This window comes from Geotrypetes seraphini, chromosome 2 (genome assembly GCF_902459505.1).
Source record: "Geotrypetes seraphini chromosome 2, aGeoSer1.1, whole genome shotgun sequence".
Classification (NCBI taxonomy): Eukaryota; Metazoa; Chordata; class Amphibia; order Gymnophiona; family Dermophiidae; genus Geotrypetes; species Geotrypetes seraphini.
This window is the reverse complement of record NC_047085.1, coordinates 230,910,224-230,922,374: the sequence shown is the minus strand read 5'-3', so window position 1 is coordinate 230,922,374 and position 12,151 is coordinate 230,910,224. Positions and strand designations below refer to the sequence as shown.

The window sequence follows — 12,151 nt, the reverse complement described above, 5'->3', positions numbered from 1 at the left end:
GAGGACATGTCCGGGGGTCCCGACGTCTTTTCTTCAAACCCGGCACTTTGTCTGAGTTTTGAAAAGCTTCCCGACAAAATTGCGTGGATGTGACGTCACTGCGTTGTGTCCGTACATGTCAGGAAAGGGCAGCCATACGTGTGCTGACACAATGCAGTGATATCACATCCACGCACATGTGTGGATGCTATCTGGGGGGGGGGGGGGGCGGGGGGAACTGGGCGGTCCTGGGGGCATGGCCATGGGTCCGGATTTTCCTTCAGGAAAATCTGGTAACCCTAAGTGCTGGGCTTGACCTTGTAACCCCAGGATGCTGAGGCTGAAGCCCTAACCACAAGGCCACTCCTCCACCTTCCAGCATTCAGTTAGCAGTAAAACTTACCAATATGAAGAAAGAAAATCTAAAAGGTCTGAGACTGAGAAAAGCCACCCAGAGACATGTTTCTCACTTTCTTCTCTCTTTGCTGTTCTTTAGGACTTTGGTTCTGCATTTAGCCATACTATGGCAGAGAAACACCCTGCAGAGTGCGGTGCCGATACTCAAGCAGCCATAAAGAAGTTCATGGATATGTTTTGCCATGATATGGCTGCTGGCTACAAGGAACATGGATTTCATGGTTAAACGCGGCTAGGGTGAGAGAGCGGGGAGACTGCCAATATTATCACATTACTTTGTGCCAGCACGCCTCAAAGCCTCTTCCCATTTCTGAGCATTAGCAATACCTAGAGAAGCTCACAAAGTGCGCTACGCACAACTTAGAATTTAGTGCAATAAATATTGCATTTGGTTTGGGAAATAGCTGTTAATTCACCTTAGTAAGGTATAAGGCTGGTAGTCATTTCTCTCCTATTAAAGAGGAATAATGGGACAATAAATACAAAAATCCACTGGAATAAGACTTAAAAAATTGTGAGCTGAAACACAGTACCATGTTCTTGCATTTTGCTCCTTGGCACCAGGGCCAGGCCTCCCATTGAACAACTTTGATTTTCACACATCCTGCTTTTCAGCCTCTACGGACTTCTGCAGACAAAGTCCTACAATGAGATCTCTTAGGGAGAGGAGGAGATAGTGCAGACGGGCAGACTGGATGGGCCATTTAGCCTTTATCTGTATCATGTTTCTCTGTTTCTGTGAGTCTCTGCACATGGCCCCACATCCCTCTGCATCTCCCATAGGCTGCCCGTGGTTGGGACTAGGGTTCAACTTACAAGGCATGTATCGTCCAATAACTCAGTGGTTCCCAAACCTATCCTGGGGGAACCCCAGCCAGTCAGTATTTTAGGATATTGTCAATGAATATTTATGTTAGATTTGCAAACATTGTCCCCATTGCATGCAAATCTTACCCATGGCTATTCATTGCTGATATCCTGTAAACCTGACTGGTTGGGGTTCCCCCAGGACAGGTTTGGGAACCACTTTAGTAGCTGGTAGCAAGATTTCAGTATCCCAAGTTTATCTATAGAAATCATCCATGGCTAGCTAACGAATTAACTGTTCTAACTGTACTTGTGATCTGTATAACTGATTTTTGGCTACTGTAATTCTGCCCAGAATCACCAGAATTAGTTGTGTAGCCAGTTGTCCATCTTAAGCAGAGCACATAATATAGAGGGACAGCTCAGCATTCAAAGAGAAGATTGGTCATCTTGAACAAAATTAACTTTGTAACATGTAATTTCAGTGTGAGCATGAATTAGCTTGTTTTCTCAAGAAATCAATAAAATGTGTTTTGCATATTAAACAAATGCAGTTGTTGCCATTTTTGCTGGGCTGTGACTTAAGTCAGGAAGGGCTCCCTGAGACACACAACTCTCTCTCCAGGTTACAACCCGTGGGCCTGCTTTGCCACTACCCACAGAACCTATGAAAACTACCTCTTTAGTGCCCCTATCTGGTCTGGAGAGCAGACACTAGGCCTGGGAATTGGTCTTTCAGCATAGCAGTGCACAGGGCCAGTGATGTAGAAAGGGGGGGTGAAATGCCCCCCCCCCAGACGCCATCTTGGTGTTGCCACTGTCACCTCTCCACGACCCCAAGCCATGCTCACGCCCTCCACCCTCTTTAATTCTTCGCCAGCATGAGCAACGTTTCCAGCCTGCTGCTCTTGCAGGCCTGGCTCCCCTATGAAATCACTTCCGGGTCGCAGGGCTAGGAAGTGACGTCAGAGGGAGACCAATGTCGGTGTGAACGGCAGGTGGGAAAAGTTGCTCATGCTGGTGATTTAAAGAGGTACGGGGAGGGGGAAGGGAGAGCGCAAGTATAGTGTGGGGGGTGAAGAAGGATCGAGGGGCATGTAAGGAGCGGGGGGCATGTAAGGAGCAAGGACGCAGAAGGAGTGGAGGGCGAAGAAGAGATGCTGGGGGGGGGCACCACTGACCCTCGCTATGCCACCACATAGGGCTTGCCATTTTGCCAATGAGCCACCAGCCCAGCCCTGCCTATTTGTGGTCGCATACAGCAAGCAGTAGTGTTCACTCATTATCAAGTGTCAGCAATGCTATTATTAGATCCACCATTCTCCAAGTAGTTGCCCCATTCTTATACTACAGCCCTTGAGGAGTCGCCAGATTAGCCACAATTAAAATCAAGTCCATATAGTTTCATACTGTGCTCTTACAAGTGACCTAAAGTACGCTGGATGAAGCAGTTGTATTCTATTCTACACAAAGGGGTTTGTGGCATCATTATGAAAACACAGCTGCTCTCGTGGGACTCAGGGAACAGTTAAGGACTCTCACAGATAATGGTTGGCAGTAATATCGAAAAGTGGATAATGATACCGTTTGCTTCTTCAACTCTCCTCAATTGAGTTGATAATGTATTCCATCATACTTTCTTTTTAGTTTCATTTATTTATCATTTTGAGCAAAGCCAAAAATAAATTTCAAAAAGAAACATAATACATTCACTGACACCTAGAGTACAAGCGAGAAGATCAAACTTCCATCACACTTTCTAATTCATTTCCTCTAAGATGTTGCTTTCTCAGTTCTTGGATGGATTGATTTAATAAAGCACTTTTAAAGTCCCACTACCAAGATCCATGCCTGGATGCTCCTTTTCTCCTAGGAGCAAAGGTACAGTTACTATATTTGTAAAGCCAAAAAAGAGGATACATAGACTCACCCCGGACCCCGCCACTTACCCCTGCCTTCCCCTAGGCGGTTGCCTGCTGTGTGCAGTCAAAGGTCGCAGCAAGTTATAATTGCATTCCATGCGATTTGCCCTCCATGCCACCCCTATCCTTTCTTGTGCTGCGCCCATGATATATCAGGCTTTCAGTTGTGAGTCTATAAAATGAGTGGAGTGGACCAACCCTTGAGTTGATAGCCTTGTGGAAACAACATTAAACAGTCCTCCATCTGTAACAGATCCGAAGCATCAGGGGCAACTGCAAACACCAACCAAACACGAAAATAGCTTGATTGACCATTGGTCTGACCCAGTATGGTTGTTCTTATGTTCTTAATTGAGCCAGGTATAAGATAATTAAACCATTGTGACATCACTGATGAGGTTGGCTCTTAGGCACTGTTGAGTGAGGCATTATGACATCACAATCAGAGCTCTGGAAATGTTGCTTTCATTGGGGTTCCAGAATCTTGCTATTCTTTGAGATGCTGGAATGTTGCTACTCTTTAGGTTTTGGCCAGGTACTAGTGACCTGGATTGGCCACTGTGGGAACAAGCTACTGGGCTTGATGGACCATTGGTCTGACCCAGTGATGCTATTCTTATGTTCTTATGACCATAGTCAGGTTCAGTACCTCTCCCTCTCAACCTTTTAAAAACATTCAGCAAATGGTCACATATAACAAACGGCCCAAGAAATCTCAGCAACATATGTAGAGCACAAGTGACAGATTGTCACCCCCACCCCCACCTCCCTACTGCTGCAGCATCAGGTCTAGAACTATGAGGCCAGCCGGCAGGTGACGTACCTAGCATATTTGACACCCAGGGCCATTCGTTTTTAACACCCTCTCCTCTATATGAAAAAAATATATTTTTAGTAATACTCCAAGGCAGCATCTTAACCATTGCAATTAGCACTAGAACATCAATACACCCAATGTAAAAACTAAACAAGCCAGATTAATACAGATCGATCCTGCACAATGCACAGTCAATTCCAACAGAAAAGCATGTCTGGGTGAGAGTATACCTGCAAACTAAAAATAGAATATGTAGACAGCAATGAAACTGCACCCTAAAAAGCTAGATTCTGCATAGAATGCAGCACCACAGCTGCTCCTTGTGACCCTGGGCAAGTCACTTTATCCCCCTCCCCCCCATTGCCCCAGGTACATTAGATAGATTGTGAGCCCACTGAGATAGACAGGGAAAAAATGCTTGCATACCTGAATAAATTCATGTAAAACCATTCTGAACTCCCTTGGGAGAACGGTATAGAAAATTGAGTAAATAAATAAATAAACAGAGATTTATTTATTGAAAATTATTTATAACCCATTTATCCACAAATCTAATTGAGGAACAAAATCACATTAAATAATACAGACATGACAAGATGCTTGTGCAAAATATAAAGATAGCAGATCTAAATTTGAAAAGTCTGAAATATCCATTTTTCAATGTGGTTCTTGGTTTGTCCAATAACATGGTATTTTATTTTCCATTTTTGTTTTATTTCTATTAGCATTCAGAGGCCAAAATCTCCTTCCTCAGTTCAGTACCGTATATTCCCATTACGGTATCCTTTCCTGACCTGAGGAATGGGGTTTTGGTCTCTTAAAGCTAGTCAAAAAATGTCTTATAATTATTCTAATACTAGTCTTTAAGCCCGTTACATTAACGGGTGCTAGAATAGATGTGTGTGTCTGTCTTTCTTTCTTTCTCTCTCTCCCCTTGGCCGCTGTCTATGTTTATTTGTTTTTCTCTCCTTGGACACTGGCTGTCTCTCTGGCCCCGTGTGTGTCATTCTTTGTGTCTGTGTCCTTGTGTCATTCCCCCGCCCCCCCAGAGCAAAGCTGTCTGCCCCCAGCATACCCCTTTCCCTCTCCCTAACCCCCTTGTGTCTTCCCCCTCCCCCTGCGAGCAAAGCTGTCTACCCCCCAGCACACCTCTGCAACAAAAGGATCCCCCTGTACCTGCAGCATTGGCATGACACCCTTCAGCCAATCGTGAGTGCTCAGAGCGCGACAGGGAGCGGGGCCTGCAGCTTCTTCGGCGTCGGTGAGGAAGGAGAGGTTGGCCCAACTCTCCGCAGGGGCTTTGGGGACAGTCTTGTGCGGCTCGAAGCCCTCCTCCCAGCAGCACTCCATACTGCCTTCCTCCCGCCGCGCAGAATAGATGTCTGTATGTCTGGGGGTTTTTTTTATTTGTCTCTCTCTCCTTGGACGCTGTCTGTCATTATTTGTGTCTGTGTCTCTCCCTGGTCCCCTGTCTGTCCGTCTTTCTTTCTGTCTGTCTCCCTGGCCCCCCTGCTTGCCAAAGCAGCCCCCTTTCCATCTCCCCCTGTTCTGCAATGCCTAACTGCTCCGTGGCCCCCAGCACACCCCTCCCCCCAAAGCAGCCTCCTTTCCCTCCCCCCCCCTGTTCTGCAATGCCTGCTCCATGGCCCCTTTCTGTTCCGCCCCCCCTATGATTGCTATCTGCACAACCCTCCCACCAAAACAGCCCCCTTTCTTGCCTGCTCCATGGCCCTTCTTTTTCCTCTTCCCCTCCCTCCAGTCACCGCTGCCATTCCTATTTAAAACGGCCTGCTGAGGTTCGCGGCCGGCTGTAGCGAACCTCTCAGGCCGCTCTCCACGTGGTAGCACATTCCCTCTGACGCGATCGCGTCAGAGGGAACATGCTACTGAGGTGAACAGCGGCCTGCGAGGTTCGCTACAGCCGGCCGCGAACCTCAGCAGGCCGTTTTAAATAGGAATGGCAGTGGTGACTGGAGGGAGGGGAAGAACAGGAGCGGTAGCGGTTGCTGCGGGAGGGGGTGAGTCGGCGACGTGCAGACCGCTGTGAACAGGGGCAGCAGCGGCGGCAGGACCATGAGCTCTCCTCCCGCCATCCGCTGCCAGAGTCGCTCCTGTCGCCCGATGCAGCTAACTGGCACATACGCCATTTGGCTGTGAGTTCGGGCGTGCAATGTAAGTCTGCATGTGGTTCAAGTTGTGTGCATCGTCGGTCTGGAGGAGTGAATCGAGCTGGGGCTCCCGTGCGATATTGCAAGTTCGGCTGCGTGGGAGTTTTGGTTTTGTGAGGAGCCGGCATAGTGTTTCGGGTGGGGAAGAGTCGCGGTTCCTTTTTTGTTTTGGGCCCGTGCAGGAGGAGCTGAAAACAGGGCTGGGGGCTTGGTAGGTGGTGGAAGAAGGCTGGGGAGCCGCTCGATGGATCGCAAAAAAAGGAGGAGGGGGTGGGCACTCGGAGAAGAGAGCCGTTTTCAAAGGCGCCCCCGCGGCTCCTCTCATAAGCTGCAGTTGCGTCGGAAGATGAGAGAGGAGTCGCGGTGGTGACTTTGTGGGTCCGTAGTCAGAGAGAAGTAAAGCTGGGGACTCGCGCATGCGCAGTCCTGCGGCCACAGACCTACAGCGCACGGAACACGCAAATAGGACTGCGCATGCGCGGCTAGCTCTTTATTATATTAGATAAAGATCACCTTATTTCTACTTTCAAATTATACACATTTATTATCACAGCTATAATACTACACTTCTCCCTCCATATTCGCAGTGGATGCGGTCGGAACAAAGCCGCGAATATGGAAAAACCGCAAATAACTTTTCAATAGTTATTCGTGTTTTTTTGTAAAAGTCAGCGTTTTTACTATTGAAACCACGAATGCAGTAATGTACAGTAATAATCTCAGAGTAAAAAAAAAAGTTATGAGGTGTTTGCAAGAAGGTACAGGGCGAGGGGGCTCTTTAAAACCTGTTCTTTACTACTATGGGGATTTAAAAGAGCTCCTGAGCAGGGGGAAAGTACACACTGTTGAGTGCATGGCGGGCTGGCACCAGCGATCGCCTCCCCGCCCCTTGCTTACCTTGGGCACGATTAGCGGCTCCCCCTGCTCCAGGCCCCCTTTCAGAGTAAAGCCCCACAGCACTCCCACTTGCAGATGCACATGAATGCACTGGAAAGGGATGGCTCTGCTCTCCATTCTCTCCTCCAGGCCGGCAGTGGGAGCCCCCCCTCCCCGATCCATGTTCTGCATTATTTAAAACTCATCCGTGGCCAGCTCCATTCACTGTCCGCTCCAATTTTACATACAGGAGAAAGAAGAGTTGGGGGACACGCGCACACGCCTCCGGCAAGTTTCGAGAGGCACTGACAGTGACCTGTTCAACCAAAGCCCTGCAACTGACAAGACACCGCAGCAATGTGCGGCCTGCGCCTGCTAAAATCCAGCCAATCATCTCGCAGTATACAGAGAAAGGGGGGTGTCCTCTGAGGGGTAATTGTTTCACTCTACCCTTCTCACTCCCCCCCCCCACACACACACACACTCCCTTCCGAAAAAATAACAAACACACAAAACACAAATTCTCAGCGCGAGGAAGAAAGAAGGCAGAGCATGGAAGCAGCGATTTTCAGAGTGATGTAATTTGGGGGGACGGAGTCAGCATGCAAAAAATCATGAATAAGCGAAACCATGAATGCTGAAACCGCGAATACAGAGGGAGAAGTGTACTTTATCCTCAAGCAAAAAAACAAAACAAAACCCTTTTATCTACTACCTTGGTTGTGTCTGGGCTTCTTATCTTCTCTTCATTCTCATGCCCTCTTTCTTTGCCCTTTCCATATGACTTGGCCTTCTTTCTCCCCATTCCATCCAGAATGAGCCCCCATCTCTCCTTGATCCAGCATCAGCCTTCTGTGTGCCCATCTCACCTTTGTGCCTATCGCATCTCTTTTCCAGATTCTTCATTGTGTCCCTGTCCTTATCCTCCCCAAATATTCACCATCTGCCCTCGCAATGTCCTTATCTTCCCCTCTTTTTTCAGCTTTGCTTCTCTGTGTCTCTATTTCAAGTTTCAAGTTCAAGTGTATTAGGATTTTATATACCGCCTATCAAGGTTATCTAAGCGGTTTTACAATCAGGTACTCAAGCATTTTCCCTATCTGTCCCGGTGGGCTCACAATTTATCTAACGTACCTTCCCTTTTTCAGCACTATCCCCCTTCAGCACTATCCCACCTTCAGCATTGCTCCCTCTCTGTGTCCTTATCTCCTCTCCCCCTTTTCAGCATTGCTCCATCTGTATCCCCATTAACTCTCCATTTCTGTATTATCCCTTTGTTTGCCTATTCAGCCTCTTTCAGCTTTGCCTCCCACTGTAAACTCATCTATCCCCTTTTCAGAATTGCTCCCTCTATGTTCCTATCTACCCTTTTGTATCCCTATCCTTATAGTTCCCGCTTGCCCCTTCTCTTCTCTGAGTCCCTATTTGCCTCCATTTTCGACATATACTCTTTTCTTCCCTTGTTCTAGCACCCTGTAGCCAGCACCTTTCCACCCTCCCTCCTGCCCAGTATGACATTTTTCCTTTCCATCCCCCTATCTCTCTCCTTCTCTCCCTTTCCCACGAGTCCTGAATCTGGTCCTCCCCCTTCCACCTGCACTCGCACCCTCTTCCCCACAGCCCTCTGTGACAATTCTGCAGCGGCAGTGATCAAGACAGGCTGCTAGCGTCGGGGCCTTCCCTCTGCGAGTTCCACCTCTTTGTTTCAACTTCCTATTTCCGCATAGGCAGGACTCGCAGAAGGAAGGCCCTGACGTCAGCAGCCTGTCTTGATTGCCAGAGGGCCATGGGTGCAGGTGAAGGGTGAAGGGAGAAGGTCAGATGTGAAGTCTGCCTGAAGGAGTTTCAGAGCACGCCGACCCCAGCTTGGATTTCTTTTTCAGGCTGCCACCGCCCAGAGGAAAAAAACGAATTAAACAGGCAAATTGAAAAGGACACCTGGATGCCCGACGTAGTCCTCAAAAAGAGGACATGTCCAGAAAAATCTGGACATCTGTTAACCCTAATAAAAGGATAACATTGAAGTTCATTGATGGATACCATGGTCTCTCCCTAACAGTTCAGAGACTAATTAAATAGAACATGCCTGTGGATTCCATGGTTTGTCCTGGAATCCACAGGCATGTTCTATTCAATTAGTCTCTGAAACTAAAACTTCATTTACATAGTCAGACTCAGAAAGCTATTAGGACAACTTTAAAGGTAAAAAAGGGTATAAATTAGCTGTTTAAAAAAATGTGCTCTCTTAAAGCACACACACTTCTTTCAAAATTAGTACTAATTTTATGGGTCTAAGTACCCAACAATTTTGCACCTGTAACCCAGATCTTGTTTTTTGGCCTGCAGACTTCAAGAAGGTACTCATAATTTGTAAAAACTGCAAAAGGGGTTCTGGTGGACAGGGATGGAGACGACCTCAAAGCCCTGACTGCCAGAGCCAGCCTTAAGAAGGGATGGCCACACAGATGCCAGGCCCCAGCACATCCCATTTTCTTTAGCCCCACCCCACCAACTTAAAGCAGCATTTCTCCATAGAGAGCTTAGGGTAGCAGCAGCGATTCACATAGGCAGTCTGTTGCAAAGTCTGGAGCTTGTTCTCTGTTGTGTCCTGCTCCCTTCTGATGTAAGTTCCTGCTTCCACAAGGGTGGGCTTTGGGGTCAGTGGCAGACAGCCTAGGTGAATTTCTGCTATTGCTCTAAACCAGTGGTCTCAAACATGCGGCCCGCCAGGTACTATTTTGAGGCCCTCGGTATGTTTATCATAATCACAAAAGTAAAATAAAGCAGGTTCTTGATCATATGTCTCTTAAGCTATAAATTACAATATTATTATTAAGACTTAGCCAAAAGGAAAGATTTATAAACTATAAAGAGTTTTATGTCATGCAAAATTGTCATTTCTCTAATAAGACATTAACTGTTTTTTTCTGAGGCCCTCCAAGTACCTAGAAACCCAAAATGTGGCCCTGCAAAGGGTTTGAGTTTGAGACCACTGCTCTAAACCGTCTAAAAAGAAATGCATGTTTTAAAGTAGGGGAGTTCGGAGATAGGGGTACATACCAGACCACTGGGAGCTCACCCAGACTGGTCCACACAGGGCCCCACAGTTGGTAAGGTCAACCCTGCTGACTGCCTGATACACTAGGAAAAACTTCACACTGCTTCATATTGAAATAGAAAGCCAGTCTGGTTCAGAGGATATTTTCTTATGCAATGGGTCCCCAGCAGACTGTGGCAAGCATGGCTCCAGAGGGCACAAATACGGAGAAGATAACCCCTTACCTCCTCACCTCAGTGTATTAAAGGAAAGCAGAGAAGAATTCCCTTCACAGTCCTTGTTCCTGAATGTCCAGTCAGTACGTCTCAGCCTTTCTTTCAGGTATTCAGCCAGTTATAAATTCTCACACCTACCCCCACAAATTCTCTTCTCGCACACATGTCCTTTCACATCACATCCTTTAGCCCTTCTACAACTGCTCATCCCAGGAAACAATGACTCTGACATCATCATTCCCACTATAGACCCTCTCGGCCAATCACCTGCATGCACTTAAGAACCTTAAGATTTTGCATGCAAGCTACAACATGTTTCCATGTTAATATCAAACAACAAAAAATCTAAAACAGTATGTGTTTAACCATAACTTTTTCTAATGGGGGAGGGAGCTAGAAAAGAATCAATTAATATACAAAAAGCCTCAAAGGCTCAACAAGCATAGAGGTAGGCTCAATGGCTGCTCTAAACTATGCTTTTCTGGAGCACAGACTCTTAATAGCCCCAGAAAAAAAAGTTGGAAAAAAGCCCTCTGCTTAAAAAAACCCCCCCAAAAAAAACAAAACCCCAACAACCTGGAACTATTAGTAATTATTTAGAAAAAATGCCTCCTCCCAACATAAGAAGGGTAAATGTAAGGGAAAAAGAACTCAGATGCAAAATGCAAAACAAATTTGGGAAAAAAAAACCCCAGACGCTTAGCTCTATTGGTAGAAGAAGAGATCCATGAGAATTCCCCATGTTGTCTGGAAAAGGTTACAGAATAAACTGTAGTGTCTCCATATAGGTCCTCTTTAACATTGCAATGCTACATATATGAACAGCTTCCACGTTGCAGTTCTCCAGTAGGAGCCTGAGCTTTAAACAAACCGGACCTCTACCAAGTAACTCCTGCTGTAACTTCCATTCTCATAAATCCAGTGTTTCCTTCATATCACCAACCTCACCAACATTCTTCTCCAATATCCTAGAAGCTTGACAAGGGCCACTTGTTTAAATGAAAACTTGCTGCATCAGAGTAAGGTAATATGGAGGGGGGTGAGGCAAAGTTGGCACCTTTCCTTGGGGAATTGAATCAGGGCTCTCTCTAGAACAACACACTTTCTCCTATACAGTGGCGTACCTAGGGTATGTTAGAATAAACACTTTCAAAAAGAGTATGGTAAAGTCCAGTAAAGTAAATCGAACAGACACAGCATAGACCAGATTACTACAAAATGAAGGAAAAAGCCTCAGAAAAGGCCCTCCCACCTCACCAAAACGGCTTAAAGAAGTGGTTGAGCGGTCACCTCACTGGCAAAAAAACCTTCAGTTTAAGAGCACGTCTTATGCTGTGCTGTATAATGCCAATAAATATTTGAAATAGAGGAATGAAATCCACTTATCCTGCTGATCGGAACACCAGCTAGCTAGGTTTTCCAGCAGTACCTAGGGTATGTGGCACCCGGGGCCCATAATTTTTTGGCACCCCCCCCCCCAATGTAAAAAAATATTTTTTGTAATAACCATGAAACTGAATAAATGGTCATAATAGAAACAGGCAGTGAAAATTTTCTTTTATTGAACCTCATATATGTAACCATTATTCCAAACATACCATAACATAACATAAATTATGTCTGAATTGTCATGACATCAGAAGTACATATGGAGTAGTTGCAGGTGATGCTTGGGACAGTTCTGATTGTGTTAGTTCGGTTTTATGTGTTTTTTGAATAGAAGGGTTTTTATTTCTTTTTTGAAGGTTTTGTAGTTTGTGGTCGAGGTCAATAGGTTGTAGAGTTGGGGGTCGAGCGTTGCAGCTCGAATGGCTAGGAGGTTGTCGAACTGTTTTTTACTTTTGACGTTTTTGGTTGGAAGGTGTGTGAATGGTGCGTGAGTTCTCCTATGT

At 46.3% G+C, this 12,151-nt stretch overlaps 1 protein-coding gene across 1 annotated transcript in view; it reads left to right on the top strand.

Moving 5' to 3' along the window:
- Positions 1-1,748, top strand: part of MB (myoglobin) — a 62,016-nt gene extending 60,268 nt beyond the window's left edge. Inside the window, exon 3 of the mRNA XM_033929469.1 lies at positions 476-1,748. Within this exon, the coding sequence (XP_033785360.1) occupies positions 476-622 (147 nt within the window). The 3' untranslated portion in view covers positions 623-1,748. The remainder of the gene's footprint in view (positions 1-475) is intronic.
- Positions 1,749-12,151: the final 10,403 nt, after the last annotated feature.